The sequence below is a fragment of the Humulus lupulus genome, chromosome 8 (genome assembly GCF_963169125.1).
Source record: "Humulus lupulus chromosome 8, drHumLupu1.1, whole genome shotgun sequence".
NCBI classification, from domain to species: domain Eukaryota; kingdom Viridiplantae; phylum Streptophyta; class Magnoliopsida; order Rosales; family Cannabaceae; genus Humulus; species Humulus lupulus.
Window position 1 is genome coordinate 31,711,300 of NC_084800.1, and position 22,638 is coordinate 31,733,937.

Below are 22,638 nucleotides of genomic sequence, written 5' to 3' on the forward strand. Positions count from 1 at the left end.
GCAATATTAATTAAACTAAAAAATAATTAGTGAAGACATTTGATAGCAGCTTCACTAGTAAAATTGAGTGATTAATAACCCACTGACTCCCGTTACTTCGGTCTCTTTCTCCCTTACCATACTCTTAATCTCTTCTCACCTTACCCACCATTTCACTGAAAACGATAATGGAGAACAACCAATAATTCTATCAAGATCCAAGTAGAGCTAGGCTAGCCACCCACAACCACTGATCCAATTAAGGATTTAGGACTCCATTCTCAATTTTCCCCTAAAAACTTGTACATCGCACACCCAAATGCCCATTTGATTAGATCCGGAGCTTTTGGCAAAATGGGTCATGTTAATTTGCCTCCATCGAAGCGGAGCTTCAGGCAATGGAGGCTTTTGGACCTCATATCTGCAGCGTTCTTTGGCATAGTCATTCTCTTCTTCCTCCTGGTCTTCACTCCTCTTGGGGACTCGCTCGCCGCTTCCGGCCGGCAATCACTGCTGATGTCCGGCGGCGATCCGATGCAGAGACAGCGCCTGGTCACAGTGGTGGAGCTGGGCCAACATCCACAGCCCATCGATGCATGCCCGGCTGACGCTGTCGACCACATGCCTTGCGAGGACCCCCGACGCAACAGCCAGCTCAGTCGGGAGATGAACTTCTATAGGGAGCGCCATTGCCCTTTGCCTGAGGACACCCCGCTCTGCTTGATCCCACCCCCTGGTGGCTACAAGATTCCGGTCGAGTGGCCTGAGAGCTTGCACAAGGTTAGTGATTTGGAACCATACTCTGTTATTCTTGGCGTTTTGTTTCATTTGTTTATTTATTATTATTCCAAGAAATTCGACTAGGCATAATGTTTGCTCATGATTGGAGTTCTTTGTAATCTATGGCATTTATGTTGAGGGTGATGAGTTTTTCCAGAGATCCAAGATGAGTATGTTTAGTTGAATATTGAGCTAAGTATTACAGTATTATAACCGTGTAAATGTTTGGATATGTACTTTGTACTTGATACTAGTTAATGAGTCTTTATAAAGAATTGAATCTTGACGCCTTCGGATAAAACTTTCAAATTTAATCATATTACATACAATCTAAAACCATGGGGTTTTAAGGATCATTCATTTTAATGCGATACTAAGGAGGTTTGAAATGGATTGTATGTTTGATGGGTCAGGGATCCCGGCACAGAGTGTTTACTCCATTAATTGTTTATCTTAAATGGTAACATACGTTCCGTATCATATTTGGAGGAAGAACATAAACATTCTGCACCATTGTTAGTGATAATTTTCTTTCAATTGTTGCTGAGGGAAGTTCTTCTTATGTACAGATATGGCACGACAACATGCCACACAATAAAATTGCGGAAAGGAAAGGTCACCAAGGATGGATGAAGCTGGAAGGTCCATTCTTCATTTTCCCTGGTGGTGGCACCATGTTTCCTGATGGTGCAGTGCAATATATTGAAAAGCTTGGACAATACATCCCCATAAGCGGAGGTAACCTGAGGACTGCTCTTGATATGGGATGCGGGGTAGGTGCTCTCCTGTTTCTTTTATCTTAGACTCTAACAAAGTTGTTTCTTTTGAATAGTAATAAGATTCAATTTTCTTGTAGGTTGCCAGTTTCGGTGGGTATCTTTTGAATGAAGGAATTATAACTATGTCATTTGCTCCAAGAGATTCACACAAATCACAGATACAATTTGCCCTTGAAAGAGGAGTTCCTGCATTCGTTGCCATGCTTGGCACTCGCCGGCTACCATTTCCTGCTTTCTCGTTTGATTTGGTTCATTGCTCTCGATGTCTTATTCCTTTCACTGCCTATAGTGAGTTCTTTGTCACCCCTGGAGTCTTTGATTCACCAAGTACAAATGATACTTCTTTTACCTCTTGTTTATTGTACTTAAAAATTACACTGCATTTTTCAGATGCAACATATTTCATTGAAGTAGACCGATTACTTCGTCCGGGAGGATACTTGGTAATTTCTGGTCCCCCTGTAGAGTGGGCTAATCAAGACAAGGAATGGGCAGATCTCCAGGCCGTGGCTAGAGCATTGTGTTATGAGCTGATTGCAGTGGATGGAAACACAGCTGTTTGGAAAAAACCTGCTGCAGGTTCATGTCTTCCAAATCAGAACGAATTTGGTCTTGAATTGTGCAAGGAAGCAGATGATCCAAGTGATGCATGGTAACTATCATTGAGCACGATCTTGGACTTCATATTTCTTTACTTTCTCCTTTTTCTTCATAGTTATAATACTAAATATGGTATTGTTTACTATATCTATCTATAACAGTATTTCTGGCTTAAGTAAAAGATATCGTTTTAAGTTTGCAGAAAAGTTCCTATTAATATAAAATTTACCAGGCACTTGAAACTAATAAATAAAAACATGACTGTTTTACAGGTACTATAAGTTAAAGAAATGTGTGAGTAGGATGTCTTCTGTCAAGGGAGAACTTGCTGTTGGACAGATTCCAAAGTGGCCAGACAGAGTGAAAAAAGCTCCTTCAAGGGCCATGGTCATGAAAAATGGTATTGATGTGTTTGAAGCCGACACAAAGCGGTGGGAAAGGAGAGTTGCTTACTATAAGAATTCCTTAAACTTGAAGCTGGGAAGTTCAGCAGTACGCAATGTCATGGATATGAATGCATTTTTTGGAGGTTTTGCAGCAGCTCTTAAATCTGACCCTGTGTGGGTAATGAATGTTGTACCTGCCCGCAAGCCCTCAACTCTCTCTGTCATTTATGATAGAGGCCTTATTGGAGCATACCATGATTGGTAAGGTTCTAAAGTGTCCTATATTGTTTTATTTAATTAGTGTTTGAAAAAATATTACAAGGTGCATGCATATTATTTGAATATTGTAACTTAGTAATTACAGATCACTACCCTAAATTAACAATGTGCTCAATTTTGTACTTTGTAAGAAACTAATTATCTTGGCTGCTAACTGGCAGTTGTTATCTTGTCGTGGTATTTGATCCCCCATCATACTTGAAAGAATTTAGCCAACTTATTATTAATTGGTTACTGTAAATTCATAATCTTGTGATCTCACCATTGTTGCTTGACTTTTTTACCAATAGATCTCATTGCTAACGTTATTCTTATTCAAATGGTTGTCAATTTCTATGTGGGTTTTCCAAGTTTTAAGGAGTGCTTTTAAAGTGTATTATTGTATGAGTGGAACTTTCCATTTAATTTATAATAACAATTTTTTAGATTGCTTTAATCGCTCATCTTTCTGATACTTTTCTGGATTGTATCCTTTCTATTTGTTCAAGAAATTTTATTCATGTGAATTTTAATTTCATGAAAATGTTATAATTGTTAAAAGTCTTGTGTGAATTTGAACTGATGCATGCTTCCCACTGACAGGTGCGAGCCTTTCTCTACGTATCCTCGTAGTTATGATTTTATCCATGTGACTGGTATTGAATCACTCATCAAACATCCCGGTTCAGGCAAGAGCAGGTATTTCTATTCTACAGAAAGCATGTAAAGTTTCTTCATTTGATCATTACCCAGTGATAGGTTGTCAGGTAGTATGTTGAAAATATATTGCTCCATAATGAGTACTTGAGATACCATTGCTATCAATAGCTCTGCATTCTAAAAAATTCCAGCATCATTTCTTGTAATCCAAAAAGACAAACATGAATTTCTCTACTTTTTAAAAAAAAGCACAAGATGAGTTTTAGATTACATAGCCCTTGTTGTCTTGCTATGCTTCAGGTGTAACCTCGTGGATTTAATGGTGGAGATGGACCGAATGTTGCGTCCGGAAGGAACAGTTTTGGTGAGAGATTCTCCCGAGGCCATTGACAAGGTTGCTCGCATAGCCCGTGCTGTAAGGTGGACAGCCGCCATACACCAGAAAGAACCCGAATCCAATGGGAGGGAAAAGATTCTTGTTGCAACGAAGAACTTTTGGAAGCTGCCGTCAGCTTCTCACTGATACTACACCCTTTGTTTCATTTTATGTAGGTATAGTTTCTTATTCTTCTTATTTATCCCATTTTGATGCCAACAGTTCATTTGGGTGTTCATCAAGTGGTACAGTTTTATTTTTTTGTCCTGCTTCCTATATCAGTTGACAATGGGGTTGATATCTTGTTAAAGTACAAAGATGAAAAGAAAGCCCTTCTGTTTTAGGTTTTACACAAAGTAAAGGCAGTCATAATTTAAAGTTAGTTCGACGAAAAATGTAACCAAAATGTTTTTTTTTTTCATCTGTAAGTCGATGATGTTTTGCATAATCTTCGTCATCACTGTTATCTTTCTCTTTATGCATAGTTTCTCTTCCACAAGGACAATGAAATTGATTTTGTTCCTATTTCTATTTATCATCATCATCATCATCATCATCATTATCTTCGTCTTCTTCTTCATTTCTTGTCACGTGTGTAATAGCAATTGTGTAGCTAACTTCTAAATAAGAAAAAATAGTTATCTTATGCTGAACAGTTGCTGATGCTCATGATGGCTAGTACTTGTACAATTTATGATGAGTAGTTTCATTGTTTGTGCCCTCATACATGCCTCCATTTGACTAGGTTCTACACAGGCTGCAATACCTTGTTACTATTAGAGACCTTTTGAGTCTTGTTTTATCATATTTTTTATATGTAAAATAAAAGTTTGAGTTCATTAACCTCTGTTTAGAGGGGGAAAAATTGAATTCCAAATAATTTTATTTAATCTTGTTTGGATTGTGAGAATTTTTTTCTGAAAAAAATTATACTTAAATGTAAAATGTAGTATAATTTTATAAAATTTCAAAAAATAATAAATATATTAAAAATAAAAATATTTTTTTAAAAAATCACTTGTAAAACAATATATATTCTTATATTTTCCTTAATCTTTTTACTCACAATTTTTTTAAAAACAAGACCTAAAACAAAATAATTATCAAACATGTACATTTACATAAAATTGTTTTCCTTCCTGTAACTATATGACTAAATATAAATTTCAAAATGGTTTATATTTATTATAGATTCATAGTTGGGGAGAAATAAAAACAAAAGTTTCGGACTAACACTAACTCTTTTCTTTTTATAAGGCTAGAACAATGTAAGAAGTTTTAAACATAGATGTACTATTCTAGCTATAAAACGTGATCATGTCAAACTTAAATTGTTACTTTAAATTTCCCCCAAAAAAAAAAATTGCTACTTTAAATTCTGGTCTTATTAAAAGAAGTAATATCCAATGTTTCGATTTCTATTAGTGTATATGATTGAGTTGTTTGCATCATTCCATCATTAAATGAACAATTAATAATCGATGTGATTTGTGACTATTGAAAAGGCAACCGCAAATTTTCAAGCTAATCAGCGTTTGGAAGAAGTCAGTGGCAAAAGAAAAAAACCATACATAGTTGTTAAACGCAAAAGAAAGATATCTTGAAGTTTAATCTTTGAAAAATAAAATAAAACGAAAATGATATGTTGCAAGTATTATTATATATTAGAGTTGTGTGTTGTGCCTTCTCAACACATTGAAAAATATACGCACTTTATGAATATATAAATATATTTATATAGATATAGCGAGAGAACTTGTGTTTCTTGAAAGTAGAAAAGAAGCTCAATGTTGAAATAAAACAACACCATTTGGGACCTTATTTCTCATTCATTCTCTTTCGATCGATATCAGAATGGAAATATGGTACCAATTGTAAAAAATTGACTTGAGCTGTCTTCACAAACAAAGCTGTAGACGTATGCGTCAGTTGTTCTTATTTTCTCAAGGCTATGACACTATATTTTGATTAGACATCACAAATTAAATGGTAGTTAACCCCATTCGTTTTTCAACTTGTCAAGAATTGTCATATGAAGCTATACAGTAATCGTATTATGAGCTTCTTTAGTTGACATGTATATACATAATTGTGATTATTAATTTAAAACCAATTATTATTAAAAATAGTAAATTGATCTCATAGAGTCATAACTCATAATCGTTAATCGTGAACATAGGACATATTTGCATGGGATGGTTTTTTATTCGAGAGATGGTGAATAATGTTACCAACAATAAACATGTTCTCTTTTCCCAAAATTGAACCAACAATCAAAACAGAGGGAGCTTCAGTTTCAGGCTTATATATTTCTATCTGGATAAAAATTAATGTCCATACTTAGTCAACTACGTTATTAGCTGAACAAGTTTCGTAGTCTACTTAGTTGTAGCTTTGTTTTCAAGAAGTGAAAATTAGCCTATATATATATATGTATTAATACACCATACACCTGCCTTGAAAAAGAGTTATGTTTTTGCCATTTTGTTGTATGCCTATGATATAGTGCAAAAGTGCATATATAAGATTTCTTAAGAAACCATAAGCTATATATAATGCTAGACAGGTTATTTCATCCCTCAATAATTCTCTTGTTTATTTTGGCAACACAAGATTATATATCTGGTTACAAAAGTCAAGTGTGGGGAAAAGGAAAATAAGGTCTTACTAGACACACCTAATTCCACGTATTATTAAATAATTCTTCTGCATGAATTGAATTCTATATGAAGCAACAAATTTTAGTTGAGTCAACTTTGTTTTATATGACGAAGAAGACAGTTAGGATTCATGAATTTGAACACAACATTTTTCAATTTAATTATTTGAATAAATGTTTTTTTTTTAATTCCCGATTAAGATGTATAATTTGTGGAAGACCTATTTCACACACTGAATATGACAAAATTTCGAACCACAATTTTTTTTCTTCAAAGAACAGTGCTACAGAAACCTTTTTTTGACATTTTTTTGTGCACTCGTCACTCTCAAATCTCAAATAAATATACATTATTTAAATATGTTATATTTTAAAAAATAATATTAATTATTAGTTTAATACAAATATCAGATATTGAGATAAGAGAGTAAAAAATTAAAATAAAAAATCATTTACCATTTCTCTTTATTTAAATTAGGATTAACTTTTTATAAGTATTTAATACATTATTTTGTATAATTTAAATTGGACAAATAGTATTTTTTTTTATCGAATCATGGCTATTGTAGAGTTATACCTCTAAACTATTTTTGTGAAAAAAAAAATTCATTGAACTATGCAACCATTGCAAATGTACCCCTTCGATTGCATTATGTTCATTTTTTCAAATAGTTTGCTTATGTAGCGCTTATGTGGCGCTAATCTGGTACAATTCAAGAGTTCGGACAAAATATAAAATGCATAGATAGTAGTCTAATGACAAATTTCATAAATATATATATACATTCTTAGAGCTATGTCTGTATGTTTACCGCTAATAAACTCGATTTCGGCTAGCTAAAGTTAGTTAAATATACTATTGTATTGCAACTATACCTGTGGCATGTGACTACATCAACAAATTGTTTAAAAAATGAACAAAATGTGTAACGTCTTGAATCCCCTAATAATGCTTAGTGTTGATTAGGAGGTCAGGAGGACAATAGTTGGGTTAATTATGTGTTTATGTGATATGTGTATATTGTTATGTGACTTATGTGCGTTATATTATGATATGACTATGTTTGCATGTTTAAGTGTATTAAATATGCATGTGGGTCCGTTTCTTATTAGAAGAGAATTTTCGTAATTTTGACCCGTTGATGGTATATTTGTAAATATATGTGTTTTGTGATTTAGACCACATTATTATATGGATATATTTGAGTTATTCGGCACGAAGCGATCCTAGTGAGGAAGTTAGCGGTTTAGTCACAACGGGGTCAAATACGTGGCTCGGGGTGAGCCTAGGGGTATTTTGGTAATTTAGTACATTACCAGATATTTGTTGGGTAATGGAAACTTATTTGGTAATTATTTGGAGATATTAGAATTAATTGGGAAATATGATGTTAATTGTGGATTAGTGGGAAATGGTGGCAAAAGACGATTTTGCCCTTGAGGGCATTAAAGAGAAAGCTTTTGAGCAAGGGGCATTTTGATATTTTCATGCCCATTTTTGCAGATTTTATAGCTACGCAAGTATACGTAATTGCAATTTGTAATAAATCTCAATAAGAACGAGTATCGTCCCACGAAGACTGATTTATCAATTACCAAATAATTAATTTCTAGTTTGAATTTGGCTAGTGAAAACTAGATTTGTAAAATTTGAAAACAAGAAAACAGAAATAAATGAAAATTGCAGAAATCAATTAATAACAAGAACACAAGAATTAAATTCACTATGAAATAATTAGGAATCCTAATCTTCTCTGCTATCCACTTTACTATTCTTTAATGCAATTACTACTAAAACTCTTCTCACTGAAATGATAGGCATGCAAAAGTGTTAACTATTCGAGTTAAAAAACAGAATACTCGACCTCTCACATTCCCTAAATTTCTATGGTCAATTCAAACAATAGGAAGCAATGGATATAGCCCTAAATCACATAAATTAATTTGATACTCTTGTTCTAAATTGAAATCTATGTCTATTCAATTTTAGCATATTTAAATCTCACTTTTCAGATTTTGTTTCAAATTCATAAATTGTATGTAAAAGGTGCGCAGTCAATCACATACACAATAAATACAAACTGAATAGATTTTAGATGAAGAAAAAATAGATAAATGCATTAAATCATAATAGAGTTTCAAGAGAGTCAATTAGAAAACCTAAACATAAATTTAGTTCATAAACATGACTAAATCAAACATAAACATAAAATTTAACATAGTTTAATTCAAAAGATAAAGAAAAAGAACTCTAGGTTTTTGTTTGGGCTATTTACACAATTCATTACAATATCTTTTTTATTTACTATATTAATACCATCCAACATATTTTCATATTTATATACATATCTTAACCGATTTTTGTTTTTAATTACTATGATTATATATATATTTTCTTTTAATGATTTTGTATTAGTTATTACTTTTCGTGATATATGTTTATATATTTATTATTTTCCTTTTAAAACTTGATTCTCTTTTTGTTTTTATTCAATAAAATTTCTGAACAACTTTTAAAAAGTCTCTGCCGTTTTGTTTCCCCAATAAAGCACTTTTCCCATTTCAAAATCAAAAACCCCAAAATTCATTATCTTTATCTTCCTTACCGTGATATTTTACCCCAAACCTAGTTTTCTCCTTCTGCCATTTCCTATACCCAGAAAACACTTTTTTTCCCATTTCAATAATAAAACCCCATATTTCCTTCTATTTCCTTTCCTTATCGTGAACCCTTACTCCCAAACCCATTTTTGATTTTTCATCATCCATTGCCATGGTCTCAACTCGGAGTGCCGGAGACAATCTATCCACTGAGTCGCCGGAGAATGATGGTCCGATCGATGATGACTTTGAAACCGACGAGTCCGATGATGACAGAGATTCCTCACCGAGTGTGAAGATGCATGCAACTTTGAAGAAGATGAAAACTAGATCACCCCCCTCTGTTAAACCGAGAACTAACAAGAAGTTGAAAATTGTTGATGAAGCTGTGCTTGTTCAAGACTTTGTTTCTGACTCCGACCCAATCCCCGAATCCCCATTGATAAAGGTTTGTTTTTTCTTTTGTAGCTTTTTTTTTTCTGTATATTTTTTTGGGTTCTTGAACAACTAAATATTTGTTTTCTTTTAGTTAAGATTTTTATCATAATAGACAGTTATAGTGTTTTAATGTAGGTATTATTTTGGTGTATTTCTAACAGATAGTTTTTATTTATTAGTTTTTTGCAATTTTTTGTTGTTTCATTTGTTTTCGGAATTTTTATATTTTTGTTTATCTTTTTATTCGTTTACACTTGTTTATTTTTCTCATTTGTTTGCACTTGTTTATTTTTTCATATTATAAAAATTTTGTTTATTTTTTTATATTAGGTTTTTGATTTAGTTTTATTTTTTGTGTGTTATATTTTTGTTCATATCAACCTGTTTTACATCATAATATATTTATTTTTAATTTTTTTGGTTGCTGAAATGTTGTTTTTTCCTTTATGTTAATTTGTATAATTTTTTACAGGATTGGGAATTCTTTTTAGACCCGAGAATAGACCGGGTGGGAGGTTAGTCTACACATCTCATTATGATGTAATAAAGGTTATTAATGAGACATTGACTAATGCGCAGAAGGAAATTTTTAGAAAGTCTTGTGTTGGGCATTTTATTGATATTCAGTCTTGTGAATATCAATCTCAAGTAGTTCACCAGGTTTTACTTAGAGAAATCAAACAACCAAACAATGATGAGATGTGGTTTTTGATTGGTGGGAGGAGGGTTAGATTTGGGTTAGGTGAGTTTGCTTTGATTTCTGGCTTAAACTGTGTGGGTGATTGTGATATATCTAGGTTTGCCAAGATGCCCAATGGGATGTGTGATAGGTATTTTCCTGATTAACAGATTAATTTTGATTCTATTAGGAAGAGGTTTGTGGTAGATAAGTTTAACAATGATCTTGTTGCTGTTAAATTTGCTAAGCTATATCTTATTACTAATTTTTTGCTTAGCAAAGAGAAGGACAAAAATGTACCTGAGGAATTGATAAACCTAGTTGGATCTGATGAGTGTGAGACTTTCCCTTGGGTTAGATTGGATTTCAATGCCACTTTGAGGTCTCTTCGTTCTGGGACTAAGGGAAAAAACTTAAAGAACACCAAAAAAAAAAACCAGAGTAGAAAGGATTCTAAGGTTTGGTGCCTTTATGTGTTGAAGGGTTGTCCTTTTGTATTCCTAGTTTGGGTGTATGACACAATTAGGAACTTGAGAGATTTGTCCATGTGTATATACAACCCAGCACCTACTTTTCGCATTTATCGGTGGACTAACTCAAAGAGTCCCAAATCTGCTGCGTTGGAGAACAAGGTGTTTGGATCCTCAGCGGTAAGTTAGTTTTGATTAATATACACAAATGTTTATTTTCTTAATTGCAAATATTTTTTTATTTTGATCTAATATAGTAATTACTAATTTGTTTGAGAGTTTGGGTTATTAATGCTTACTCATAATTGCCAGCTGCGAGTTGATTACTGTGTGCCTACTGTTGAGGAGACAAAGATGTTGAAGCTTCAGTCTTTTGGGTTTGACATTTACAGTTCATCGTTTTTGGGTCATGATGAGTACGAGAAGAAGGATAAACGTGGAGCAAAAAAAGGCATTTCATCTAGTTCTCGTTTTGTCAAAGAAGCAGAGATTGATAAAAACATCGTGTTTGAGTTGCTTGATAAAGTTAATCTTGCTTTGGGAAAGATTGATTCCATGTCAATGACTTTCAATGACTTGAATGATGAGGTTAACAAGCGCTTGGATTTAAATGAGGTTTCTTTGCAACATTTCATGACTCACAGACTTATGGATGGTTTTAGGAACACATTGAGTGAAAACTCTACTGAACTTAAAAAAATCATCAGTGAAGTTGTTCAAGAAGCCATTAAGCAGTCCATGGTGTATGCTCAGATTAAGGTATATTTTTGTTCTTTTTTACATTTACTTTCTTGTTTTTTTAATTGTTCACATATACATTTTGTTTCTTTTAAATATTTGTTATTATATTGTTTTATTTCAGTGAATGCCATTGGTATTGATCAATTATATAGTTGCTGACAATTCTTGAAAAGTATTATGAACATCTTATATGACATTTGTAATTTGTTGTATATTCTTTTGTGTTTTTTTATTTATTTCTCCGAGTTAATTATTCTTTATTTCTCTGTTAGGGTGATGTTACTAAGGACCACGTTGAAGATGAAATCCCTAATTTCTCAAAGATAACTGAAGATATTATCATTCAGCCTCAGCCCAGTAATGAAGTTATTGGGGCATTATCTGTTAAGGATGTTGTTGATGGTTCTCAGAAGTCAGCTTCTGAGAAAGTATAGAAAAACACTTATGTTTATTATATTATGACTCAATTTATTTTGTGGACTTGGTCTGTTATGACTATTTTAAGCATGTTGTCCATATTTAGTCCAGGGCATTAACATTTATGTCGTGCTTTTGTGAATGGAGTCATGCTCTAGCGTACTTAAGTTGTTTATTTTCTTGGTGACTACTTCTGGATATGATACTGATAATGGTTTATATATGTTTCATATTATTTGTATTCACTAACTTGTTTTTTTTTATATTTAAACTGTATTTGATTTATTTTTTTAAACTGATGCTTTTTAAAAAAAAAAAACTCTGTTATAGTTGTTGTTTTGTTCCTTAAAATCATTAACATCAGATGAGACCTTCTTTTTATGTTTACTTTATCAAAAACCAAACATTTTTAAAAAAAAAAAAAAAAAGAAATTTACTTTTACATGTTATGAAGTTTTTTTAATATGTTTATTTGTTTTTTTGTTATCACCAAGTTGTTTTTTTTCTTTTCATAATATCGATCTTTAACCGGACTTATTTTTGTACACTAATTTATTTTATATGTCAAACATATTAACGTTTATTTTTTTCATCTTTATACGGTGGTTGTTTATTTTTAATTATGGTTATTGTTAAACACTACAATTAAAAAAGTTTATTTTTTCGTCTTTATTCAGTTGTTGTTTATTCAATTTCTGTGTAGGATATATTGGTTGAATCTGTCATAACAATACCAAGTTCAGTTCAAAGTGAATCAGAACGTACTCCCATAGTCAAGAAGATTTCAGTTGATGATCATGTAAATGATGATGTGGTCGATGATTTGTGTCTTAGTGCTGAGGATTTGAAGAAGTTGGACGAGCATGTTGAGATGTTAAAAAACCAAAGAAAGATGAACCTAAAGGTTTTACTCTATTAATTGATTTTCCACTATATTTAAATTGGTTTGTTTATTACATTGTCAACGTGTAACTCAAAAGATATATACAAATTATATTTTTACCCTTATTGCCATAGGGAAAAAGTATTGTTGTGCAAGACGACAACCATGTTTTAATGACTAAAAGGCCAGTTAAACCAGGCATTCAAATGTCTCATCCGTTCACAACTTCATTCGGTTCTGATGAGGGCAAGCAAAATAAACACGAAAATATTAATATTATAGACGCTCCATTCTCCTCTAATATTTTCATTGATCCGGAAGATAATTTGCAGGCAACATTCGATAAGTGGTATAAAGCTGGCCTTAAGATTAGTAAAAGGTTAGATTTTACTATTTTTTTTACATTAAAATGTTTATTTATCATTTATATTGTTTATTTTATTATTATTTTCGGTTTTTCATTTTGCAGGAGCAAACCTTTTAATGAGAATATGTCTAAACTCAAACCATCATTTGATTATAATATTGTTCACATAGACAACAAAATGTGGTTTTATGACTTACACACTCCAGGAAGGATGCTTGATAGCAATGTAATTTTTATAGTTGTTCATACATTTATTTATATTTATTTTCTTATTCAATCCGTGTATTAACTTTAATGTTGATTTTTTCTTATGTAGCACATCAATGTTGCTTTTTATTATTTGAGGAAACAAATTAAATGCAATGTAGACATCAAAATGAAAGCAACCTCTACAGACTCTTGGTTTGCAGAAACCTTGATTGCGTTGTACGGTAGGTATGTTCGGAATGGACGCGATGCATCTATTTTATTTGGCCCTAGTCTATGTGTTGACTACATTAGGGGTCAACAAATGAGATGCAACACTCCATGGTTGCTTGTCAATTTTGTATTGATGCCTGTGCATATGAATATAGTTGATCATTGGTATCTCTTGGTATTTGACATTCATCAACGGAGATTGAAATTGTTCAATTCGCCGGTGGGCAAAACTGATAGGAGATTGAAGAAATTTCTGGAGCCTTTTGTTATTTTGTTGCCATTATTGTTAGCCAATATGGGGTTTTACCAAAACAGGATTGATGTGAACAAAAACACATCATATTTCATTGGGAAGAAGGATGGTGATCAATTTGATACATTCGTTGTTCCAAAACTTCCGAAGCAAGTAGAATGGTAAGTTTTAATAAATTTTTTTATACTTTTTTATTTTACTTTACCCATGTCTAATTATTTTATTTATTATTGTTTTTTCGTATGTTTATTTCAGTGATTGTGGCATTTTTGTTATCAAGTATGCTGAATTCTTTTTGCATGGATGTATTGAAAAATTGCCCAATCCATTACCCGTTCAAGCATTCCGGAACAAGATCGCTGTGGAGTTGTATAATCATGGTGCTCGCAAAATTGAAAAAAATTGTGGTTTTGATTCGGAAAATGTCGGAAGAAATAATAGGATCGTTGTTGCTTAGAATTTTAAGTTTGTACTTCATTTATAATGTTATGGTAGAGTTCTGTTTTCTCAGTTTCCTTTAGTATTTTATTTTGAGCACATTAATTTTGTTCAAGTTTTAATGGTATTAAATTTAGCATGTTTTATTTAATTTTAATTCGTGTTTATTTTATTTGCCATCTATCTGTTTATTTTTTATTCATGTACAAATGAAAATAACTTATTTATTATCAAATGTTATTAAAATCGAATATCATTTATATATATTTTTTTGTTTAGTTTATCCTTTATTCATTTACAAATATAAATCATTTTTATATTAACAAATGTTATTGTAGTACTGGAAATCGCATTTTTTTTAATCAATATTTCATAATACTAATCGTTATTTCTTTGCTTAAACCTCCTTTTTTATTAATTTATTTGTGAGAGCAATTCACTCTTTTTTGTTTATTTCCACGTGTTTATAATTAAGTTTTTCTTTATTTTTAACAGACACATAACAAATAATTCTCTATTGTAACTTGTTGTATTCTATCAATTATTTTTTCAAAATAAACAAAATAATTTCCAAAACTTTTCGTGAATAATACATCTATATTTGTCTAACATAGTTCTTTAATCAGAATACAACAATTAATTTTCAAACAAAACATATTCAAACTTTATTCCCCTTATTGCTAGTCTTTATAACAGGTTCATTTTTGCATGTCCTCCTATTGTGGCCCTTACCGCCGCAACGACCACATAAAGCTCTGTATCTAGTTTGTTTCGGCCTTCCTGCTGGACGCTTAGTCAACGGTGGTAAAACTTCATGTTGTGTTAGTTCCACAGGTATTTCCCATGAGTGTTGATCTCCTAATGGCATTGCAGAGTCTTCATAAGTTGCCATGTATGCTTCATTTGTGTAGTATTATGAGACATAATCATAACAATTTAGATTTTTTTTATGATGACTGCCATTGCATGGGAACAAGGCATTTCATCATACTCAAATCTCTTGCAAGTGCATGTTTTTTTCTCCATGTTTACAATGTAGGGTGTTTCCTCATCATAAACATTGAACACAAATAGATTCGATGATTCAACCTATTTAAGAAGATATTTTTATTACAAAATAAACAAACAAATATTTATTTTAATTGAAATATTTTTTTTTCTAAGGAATTTTAATGTAAACAATTTTTTTTTTATTTCATAATAATAAACATTTTCTTACCTTGTATTGTGCACAATCATCTCTCTTTTTTCGAATCATCAAGTCTGGTGTAGTAGGCAATCTTGTGAAAGTAAATGCTGCTATGTTCTTGTTCTTTAGATACCATTCTTGTACCAAACTCCTCAATGCTTCAACCAACGGTGTCACCGGTAATTCTCTAACCTCTTTTATTGTCAAATTAATTGATTCAGCAATGTTGGATGTCATGGTGGAGTATCTGTTGTTGTTACTATATAGTCTTGTGCATTTCTCCAAACCAACTTCATTTGTTAAGTAATTACGTATACGATCATCTATTCCATCAAGATCAAGCATGTATTTCTGAAATTCATTTTTGTTGTAAGCCCTGCATGCACCATTGAAAGCTGTTTTCAAATCATCCCCACCTTTCTTGAAGTTTTTTTTAATGTTTTTTAGTAGGTGGTAAGTGCACACTCCATGCGTTGTACCATCATACAAATTGTCGATGGCCTTTTTAATGCTTTTGTGTCTATCAGATATGATGCATTGCCCATTTCTTTCACCATAAGCTTCTTTTACTTTATTCATGAACCATTCCCATGATGTATCATTTTCTGAGTCTACGATTCCTAACGCTAAAGGATGTATCTTCCTATTAGCATTCTGAGCACTTGCTGTCAACAACGTCCCACCATATGAAGCTTTCAAGAATGTTCCGTCGACCACAATTATAGGTGTGCAATGTGCCCATCCCTTTATAGATGCTCCAATAGCAAAGAATAAATATTTAAATCTATTGTTCTCGTCTACCACAAGATCTGTTTTTGTACCTGAATTCAATAAACAAACGACTTTACTAATTCAATTATTTATTTTGAAAGTAATAATCTAAATATATTGATTAGTGGCAGTAAATGATTCGTTACACTAATAACGCAATATTTTTATTATTCGTTACATATTAAAATAAACATAATTTTTACCTGGGTTACTTTTTTGCAAATTAAAAAGGAATCCTGGTAGGAAGCGATATGAATTTTGTGGGCAACCTAATATGGTCTCCCTTGCTTTCTCTCTGGCCCTCCATGCTTTTTGATACGATATTGATACACTATATTCATCGATCATTGTGTTCATTATATCGCGTGGGTTGTACTTTGTTTTTAGATCTAACAATCGCCGCTTTATGCACTCACTCACCACCTTGCTTTTTGCTTGAGGATGGTCTGCAACAAGCTTGTTTAATGAGCATGTATGTTGTTGGTCAAATTTACGAACCTTGTACAAACCTGTTTGGCGCAATTTTGATGAACGAAAATACCACTTGCACTCTTCATCCAAACACACGAGCACATAATCTCTATTTGATGCCCTTTTAACTCTGTGTTGGTAATTTGATCGTATGGACCACAAACTCATTGCTGTTATCATACTTTGTTTGTCTTGGAAGACATGCCCAATTTTTATGTTCTTAATCTCCCAATCCCCATACAAGAATGGATCATCATCATTATCATCTGCAGCCACTATTTGTTCTTCATTGTTTATTATTGATATGGCTAGATCATGTGCTACCCCATTCCAGTGTGGTTCCTGTATAAGATATCCCCCCATGCTAACCTGATTTATCAAAAGAAAAACATTTTTGTTAAATATTTGATAACATTCTCAATTTATATTGGAAAGTGTTGTAATGTTTATTTTTTGGATTTCTTTTGGGTAAAAAAATATTTTACGTGATTGTTTTGTCTTGAACATTCCCCCACGCTTTGTGTGTTTTGTACTTGGGTATTGTCAAAACTTACCAGCAAAGGGTATACTGTTTCATCAGAATGTTTCTTATGTAGTTCCATGAAAAACTTTACCGTGTCATCATCATCTATTACCATCGGTGGTAATGATGGATTTGGTTGGAACTTAATTTCTACAGCTATGTTTTTACTTTGTACCTTCATTTTTTTAGTGATCATTGTACTCAATTGAAGAAAAGTACAGTCACTAGGAAGTAAGATCCCAGTTACCTCAAAATCTTTATAAGTACACCGATTTTCCCAAATACCATTGTAGTAAATGTACACAGTTGTCATATTGGTGTGACCTGTTTTCATAAATTAAACAGTAAGTCAAATTTTAGATAATAAACATTTTTTTTCACACGATTTTAAAAAAATGAACAAATCTATTTAACGTTCAAATATGTGTTATAATCTTACATATTCATTTTTATACAAATTTTACTTAATAAATAAATAAATTGGAATACATAACAATAGCAGTTTATAAATGTTTATAGTAACATACAAAATAAATTTTATAAATGTTTATAAATTTTTTTTCTAACTTTCCCTTCATATAAAATAATTTTTTTTAACATTTACAATGACATTGTTTTTTTTTCTTTTTATGACTTATATATTCCGTTCTCATAATTATGTATAATGTTTTCAAAAAATAAACAGTAACATACATGCTAGATAATAACCCTTGAATTTCTGACTGTTATCATTTTTTTTCACCATGTCATAGAAAATAAACAAAAGGTTCTGAGTTACACAGATGTGTTTTAATTTCACACAATATTTAAAAAAAAAACATATCTAAATTAATAATTAAAAAAAACATAACACTATTAGGTTATAGTTTTATAAAAGTAAATGTGAGTGTTAATTATTTATTCAAATAGTCCTTTTTAGTGTTAAATTTTTATGTTTAGATTTACAATAGCATTTGTACGCCCTGGTTTTCCCACGGGCTGTTTAGCAGGACGAGCCTCGGACTAAACATGATTTAGTCCGAGGCTCCCACAGGCCGGAGGCTCTATTTCCAGGACGGGCCCTTGCTAGCTCGAGGGGGTCCTGTTTCCAGCTCGCACTTGTTGCCCCAGGAGCTGGGAATAACATCCGACGGCCACGGACGGATAAGCTCGGGTTATGAACTGCTCCGGTAGCGAGCTTCTCAGGAAGCTCCGACCCTATGGGAAGTCAACACGCAAGATAAACGTGCATATTCCTGCCATCACGTGTCCGATATCCCCCTGACTTCTCGGACACGCAGCAGGAACGTGCGTATTCAGACACCCACGGACGGGTTGGGCCGTGCGGCCCATTATCTCCTTCCATACTGATTAGACCACACTTGTGTGTCAGGTTTAGGAATTAATCATGAATATCACAGACTTGATATGACAAATGGTAAGGTCACGGGATGACCTCCCTACCAACTTCCAGGTGCCTTCTCCTATAAATATGGAGACCCTGGGAGTTGATAGGGGTTGGAAAAAATAGTCTTTGAAGAACTATGTACTTTGTAAACCAATTACCCAGAGAATATCAATAATATTGACTAGTAGAGTAGAAGGATTTTAACCTTCGAACCACTTAAAAACGTGTCTCGAGTCACCTAGTTCCTTCCCCAAAGATTTCCTATCTGTGACGGTTCTACTTTTAGTACTAATCTCTTTCTCTTCTTCTCTTAATTATCTGTTGCCGAAGAACCGCGTCAACAGTTTGGTGCTTTCATTGAGAGCAAGTCCGATTAGTACTACCACAAACATACAACTATGGTGACCACTCGATCCAAACATGGCAACGAGACAGAACAGCATGATGGGCAGGAGGCACGCCATGTTGCCCTCCCTGATGAGCAAGTTCCTGAAGTCCGGCAGAGGCCAGGGAAGCAGCCGGCGGGCCAAGACGACACTGGTAGTTCAGCGCCCCGGCCGCCTAATCCAAATCCATGTTATTACACTGCGGTGGAGATGGAGAATGCTCAGCTGAGGAGCCAGTTAGCAGCAGCTGGTCAGCAAATCCAGGATATTCTGAGTCGACTACCCCCTCTCACAACCAACGGTAACGTTGGAGAGAGGCAAGGCGAGGCTCCTAAGTCTCGCCGGAGTAATCGATCCAGGCATAGCCGTTCGAGTAGACTCCCTGCAGCCAACTCCACCCCTTCACCACACCATCAAGAGGCGAACTTCAGGGAAATGCCTCGGACCGAACAGCAGCAGTACAGCCGTTCGGTTAGGACGTCAACCCCTAGCTCTCAGCCTTCCTCGAGGACGCCCAGAAGAGATCGAGGAAATTCCCAAAGAAGGACCGAGGAGATCCGGAGACGTCAGCCCGTCCCCGAAGAACGTCCAGTTCCTCGTCCGGCTCGCCCAGCGCGAAACCAGCAAGCCGGCAGGGCCGAGAGGCCCCCACCAAATTTAGTCCGTCCGGACGGCACTAGGATCGCCTCTCCGGTCAGGCATCCTCCTTCTCCCATCAGATATCCGTCTCCTCAGCCCGTCCGCGACGTCCCGACCTACGGAAATAGTAGGAGAGACCCGCCATCGGCCGGGCCTTCCCGGCGCAGCAGGGTGCCAGAGGAAGGATCAGGTCATGGCCGCCAAAAACGCACTCCGAGTCTGTCCAGCAGGAGTCACTGGACCGGCAGTGCGCGGAGTGATCTTTCGGGAGGAGACCTGCGCCAGCGACTGAGTTCAGCACAAAGTCACCATGCTGCCCAGGGAGGCGACATTCGAGATCGCCTCAACTCTCACAGGGAGGATCGAGTTAGGGATGGTAGCCAGGCCCGCTCAGTTGGGGTCCGATCCGAAGTACGTAACGACGGGAATGCCCCAAATGACCTATCTCAAGATAGGAGGGGCAACAACCCGCCTAATATGTACAACGGGTCCGGAGCTGTTGAACAGCCCCGGAATAACCCAGGATCTCAGGACAAAACCCTAGAGCGCTTAACTCAGATGGAGGAGCTGATGAAGAAGCTCCTGTCGGAAAAAGAAAAGGACGAATATGATTCAGGGGATGAGATGAAACTCTTCGCCCCCAATATAGCAGCAACGGCATACCCTTCTGGCTTTCGTATGCTCCACTTGTCAAAGTTCAACGGGGATGGAGACCCGTCTGACCACTTAGGGATGTTCAACACCCTAATGATGGCGCATAACATCGGACCAGAGCTTCGTTGCTTGATCTTTCCTTCCACCCTAACTGGACCTGCCAGGCAGTGGTTCAAGCAAAGTAAAAGGCAGTCAATCAGCTCCTGGAAGACCTTTTCGGCTGACTTCAAGAGGGCATTCCGCGCCTCTCAGGCCGCCAGGGTCCAGGCCGACTCCCTAGCTAACGTGAGACAGCAACCCGGAGAGACGCTAAAAGCCTACTTGAGCAGATTTGCAAATGTCGCTGCTCGAGCCAGAGACGCCGACGACAGCTCCAAGCTCATGGCTATGAGGACCGGGATCCTAGTCGGCGGGGATCTGTGGAAGGATATTCAAAGGAGGGGGGTCAGCTCGGTTAGTGAATTCCTTAACAGAGCCCAAGAGTGGATAAACTTGGAAGAAGCTGAAGCTTCAGCCGCAGGGACCAGCCAGGTCCTCGAGAAGCCCGCTGGGGCGGGAACAGAGATCGTAGTGGCGACTCCCGACGTCGCGCAGAGTAACCAGCCCGGTGGCGGCAAAAGAAAAGGAAATGGTGAAAACAGCCAGCACGGTCAAAAGAAGAATAAGTCCGTGGATAAATTCAAGCCCGTGTTCACAACGTATACCGAGCTCACCCAGACCAGAGAGAATATTTTCCTGGCCAACGCTACGCGAGTCCCCTGGAAAAAGCCGGAGCCAATAAAACACCCTAAGGGAAAGAGAGACGCTTCCAAATTCTGCCGTTTTCATAACGACGTCGGGCACAATACCGACGACTGCAGGCACCTCAAAGATGAAATCGAGACTCTCATCCGAGCAGGTCCGTTGGCACAATACTCGCGGAACAGGGTCTCGACAAGTCGACCCGCTCCGGAGATCCCAGCCAGTCAACCTAGACCTCGGGTAGATCAGGACGTCCTTCCCCCCGTGGTCGAGGGAGAGATTTCCACCATCTCTGGAGGACCACACATGGCTGGCACGAGTAGAGGCGCCCAGAAGAGGTATGTGAATGAGTTGAAGGCCCACAATGGAGTGGAGTTCGTCCCGGAACAGCGTCAATCAAAACAACAAAGATTAGAGAAACAACCGATTATCTTCGCGAAGGAAGACGCAAGCCATGTCCAATTCCCTCATAACGATCCCTTGGTCGTAGTAGTCCAGCTCGCCAACCGGAGAGTAAGGAGAGTGTTAGTAGACAATGGGAGCTCGGTGAACCTCCTATTCCGGTCCACCTTAGAAAAAATGGGTCTGACCGTCTCCGAGCTCAAGGCAACCTCGATGATGCTGTATGGTTTTTCAGGAGAAGGATCAGCAGCGATAGGGACGATTGAGCTAGTGATCACCCTTGGAGACGAGTCCCGAACAGTGTCCAAATTACTCGAATTCGTAGTCATTGACTGCTCCGCTGCTTACTACGCCATTTTGGGCCGACCTACGCTCATTGCTTTCGAGGCTATCACTTCCGTCCGGCACCTCGCCATGAAATTTCCTACTCCAACAGGGATCTACACTATCAAGGGCGATCAGCTCGCTGCCAGGGAATGCTATAGCGTTTCCATGAAGGGAAAATCTAAACCCGGGCAGGTGACGATGGCCGTTCGGGACGAAGAGGAATCTCGGGGACCCAAGGCGGCTCCCGAGATTGAAAAACCTCAGATTTCCGAAGGCGAAGAGCTCGCCCTAAGCGAGGACATTGACCCCCGAGTAGGCGAGGACAGGTCCGAGCTCCAAGCTATTGAAGAGCTCGAGGAGCTAAGCATCGATGAACAAAACCCGTCACGGACGGTTAAGCTCGGAAAGAACCTCTGCGATGGAAGAAAGGCGGAGCTAACTACGTTTCTGAAGAAGAACCTGGACGTATTCGCATGGTCGCACGAGGACATGATAGGGATCAGTCCGAGCGTAATCATGCACACGCTCCACCTAGACAAAAGCGTCCCTGCCAAGTCTCAAAAGCAGAGGCGTTTAGGAACAACCCGAGCCGAAGCCCTTGAAGAAGAAGTGGCCCGGCTCAAAAAATGTGGCTTTATCCGCGAAGCCAAATTTCCTGTTTGGGTTGCCAATCCCGTGTTAGTTCCAAAGCCCAACAGAAAGTGGCGGACCTGTATCGACTTTTCCGACCTGAATAAAGCCTGCCCCAAGGATTGCTTTCCATTACCAAGGATCGATCAACTTGTGGATGCCACGGCGGGGCACGAGCTCATGTCTTTCATGGACGCGTACTCGGGCTACAATCAGATCGCGATGAATCCAGCAGATCAGGAACATACCAGCTTCATGACCCCGACTAATGTCTATTGCTATAAGGTCATGCCGTTCGGTCTGAAGAACACCGGAGCTACCTACCAAAGGCTGG

General features: G+C 36.2%; 2 protein-coding genes across 2 annotated transcripts; one reads left to right on the forward strand and one right to left on the reverse strand.

Moving 5' to 3' along the window:
* Positions 1 to 72: 72 nt before the first annotated feature.
* Positions 73 to 4,343, forward strand: LOC133796655 (probable pectin methyltransferase QUA3). The gene is made up of 7 exons (XM_062234268.1): positions 73 to 759; positions 1,329 to 1,532; positions 1,616 to 1,826; positions 1,929 to 2,190; positions 2,411 to 2,785; positions 3,386 to 3,481; positions 3,743 to 4,343. The coding sequence occupies exons 1-7, from the start codon at positions 334 to 336 to the stop codon at positions 3,963 to 3,965; spliced, it is 1,797 nt and encodes a 598-aa protein (XP_062090252.1). The 5' UTR covers positions 73 to 333; the 3' UTR covers positions 3,966 to 4,343.
* A 10,777-nt stretch (positions 4,344 to 15,120) lies between these two features.
* LOC133795235 (uncharacterized) lies at positions 15,121 to 17,253 on the reverse strand. The gene is made up of 4 exons (XM_062232690.1): positions 17,170 to 17,253; positions 16,348 to 16,984; positions 15,404 to 16,194; positions 15,121 to 15,273 (listed from the first exon to the last, which is right to left on the reverse strand). Exons 1-4 carry the CDS (start codon positions 17,251 to 17,253, stop codon positions 15,121 to 15,123), a joined length of 1,665 nt encoding a protein of 554 aa, XP_062088674.1.
* Between the last annotated feature and the right edge of the window lie 5,385 nt (positions 17,254 to 22,638).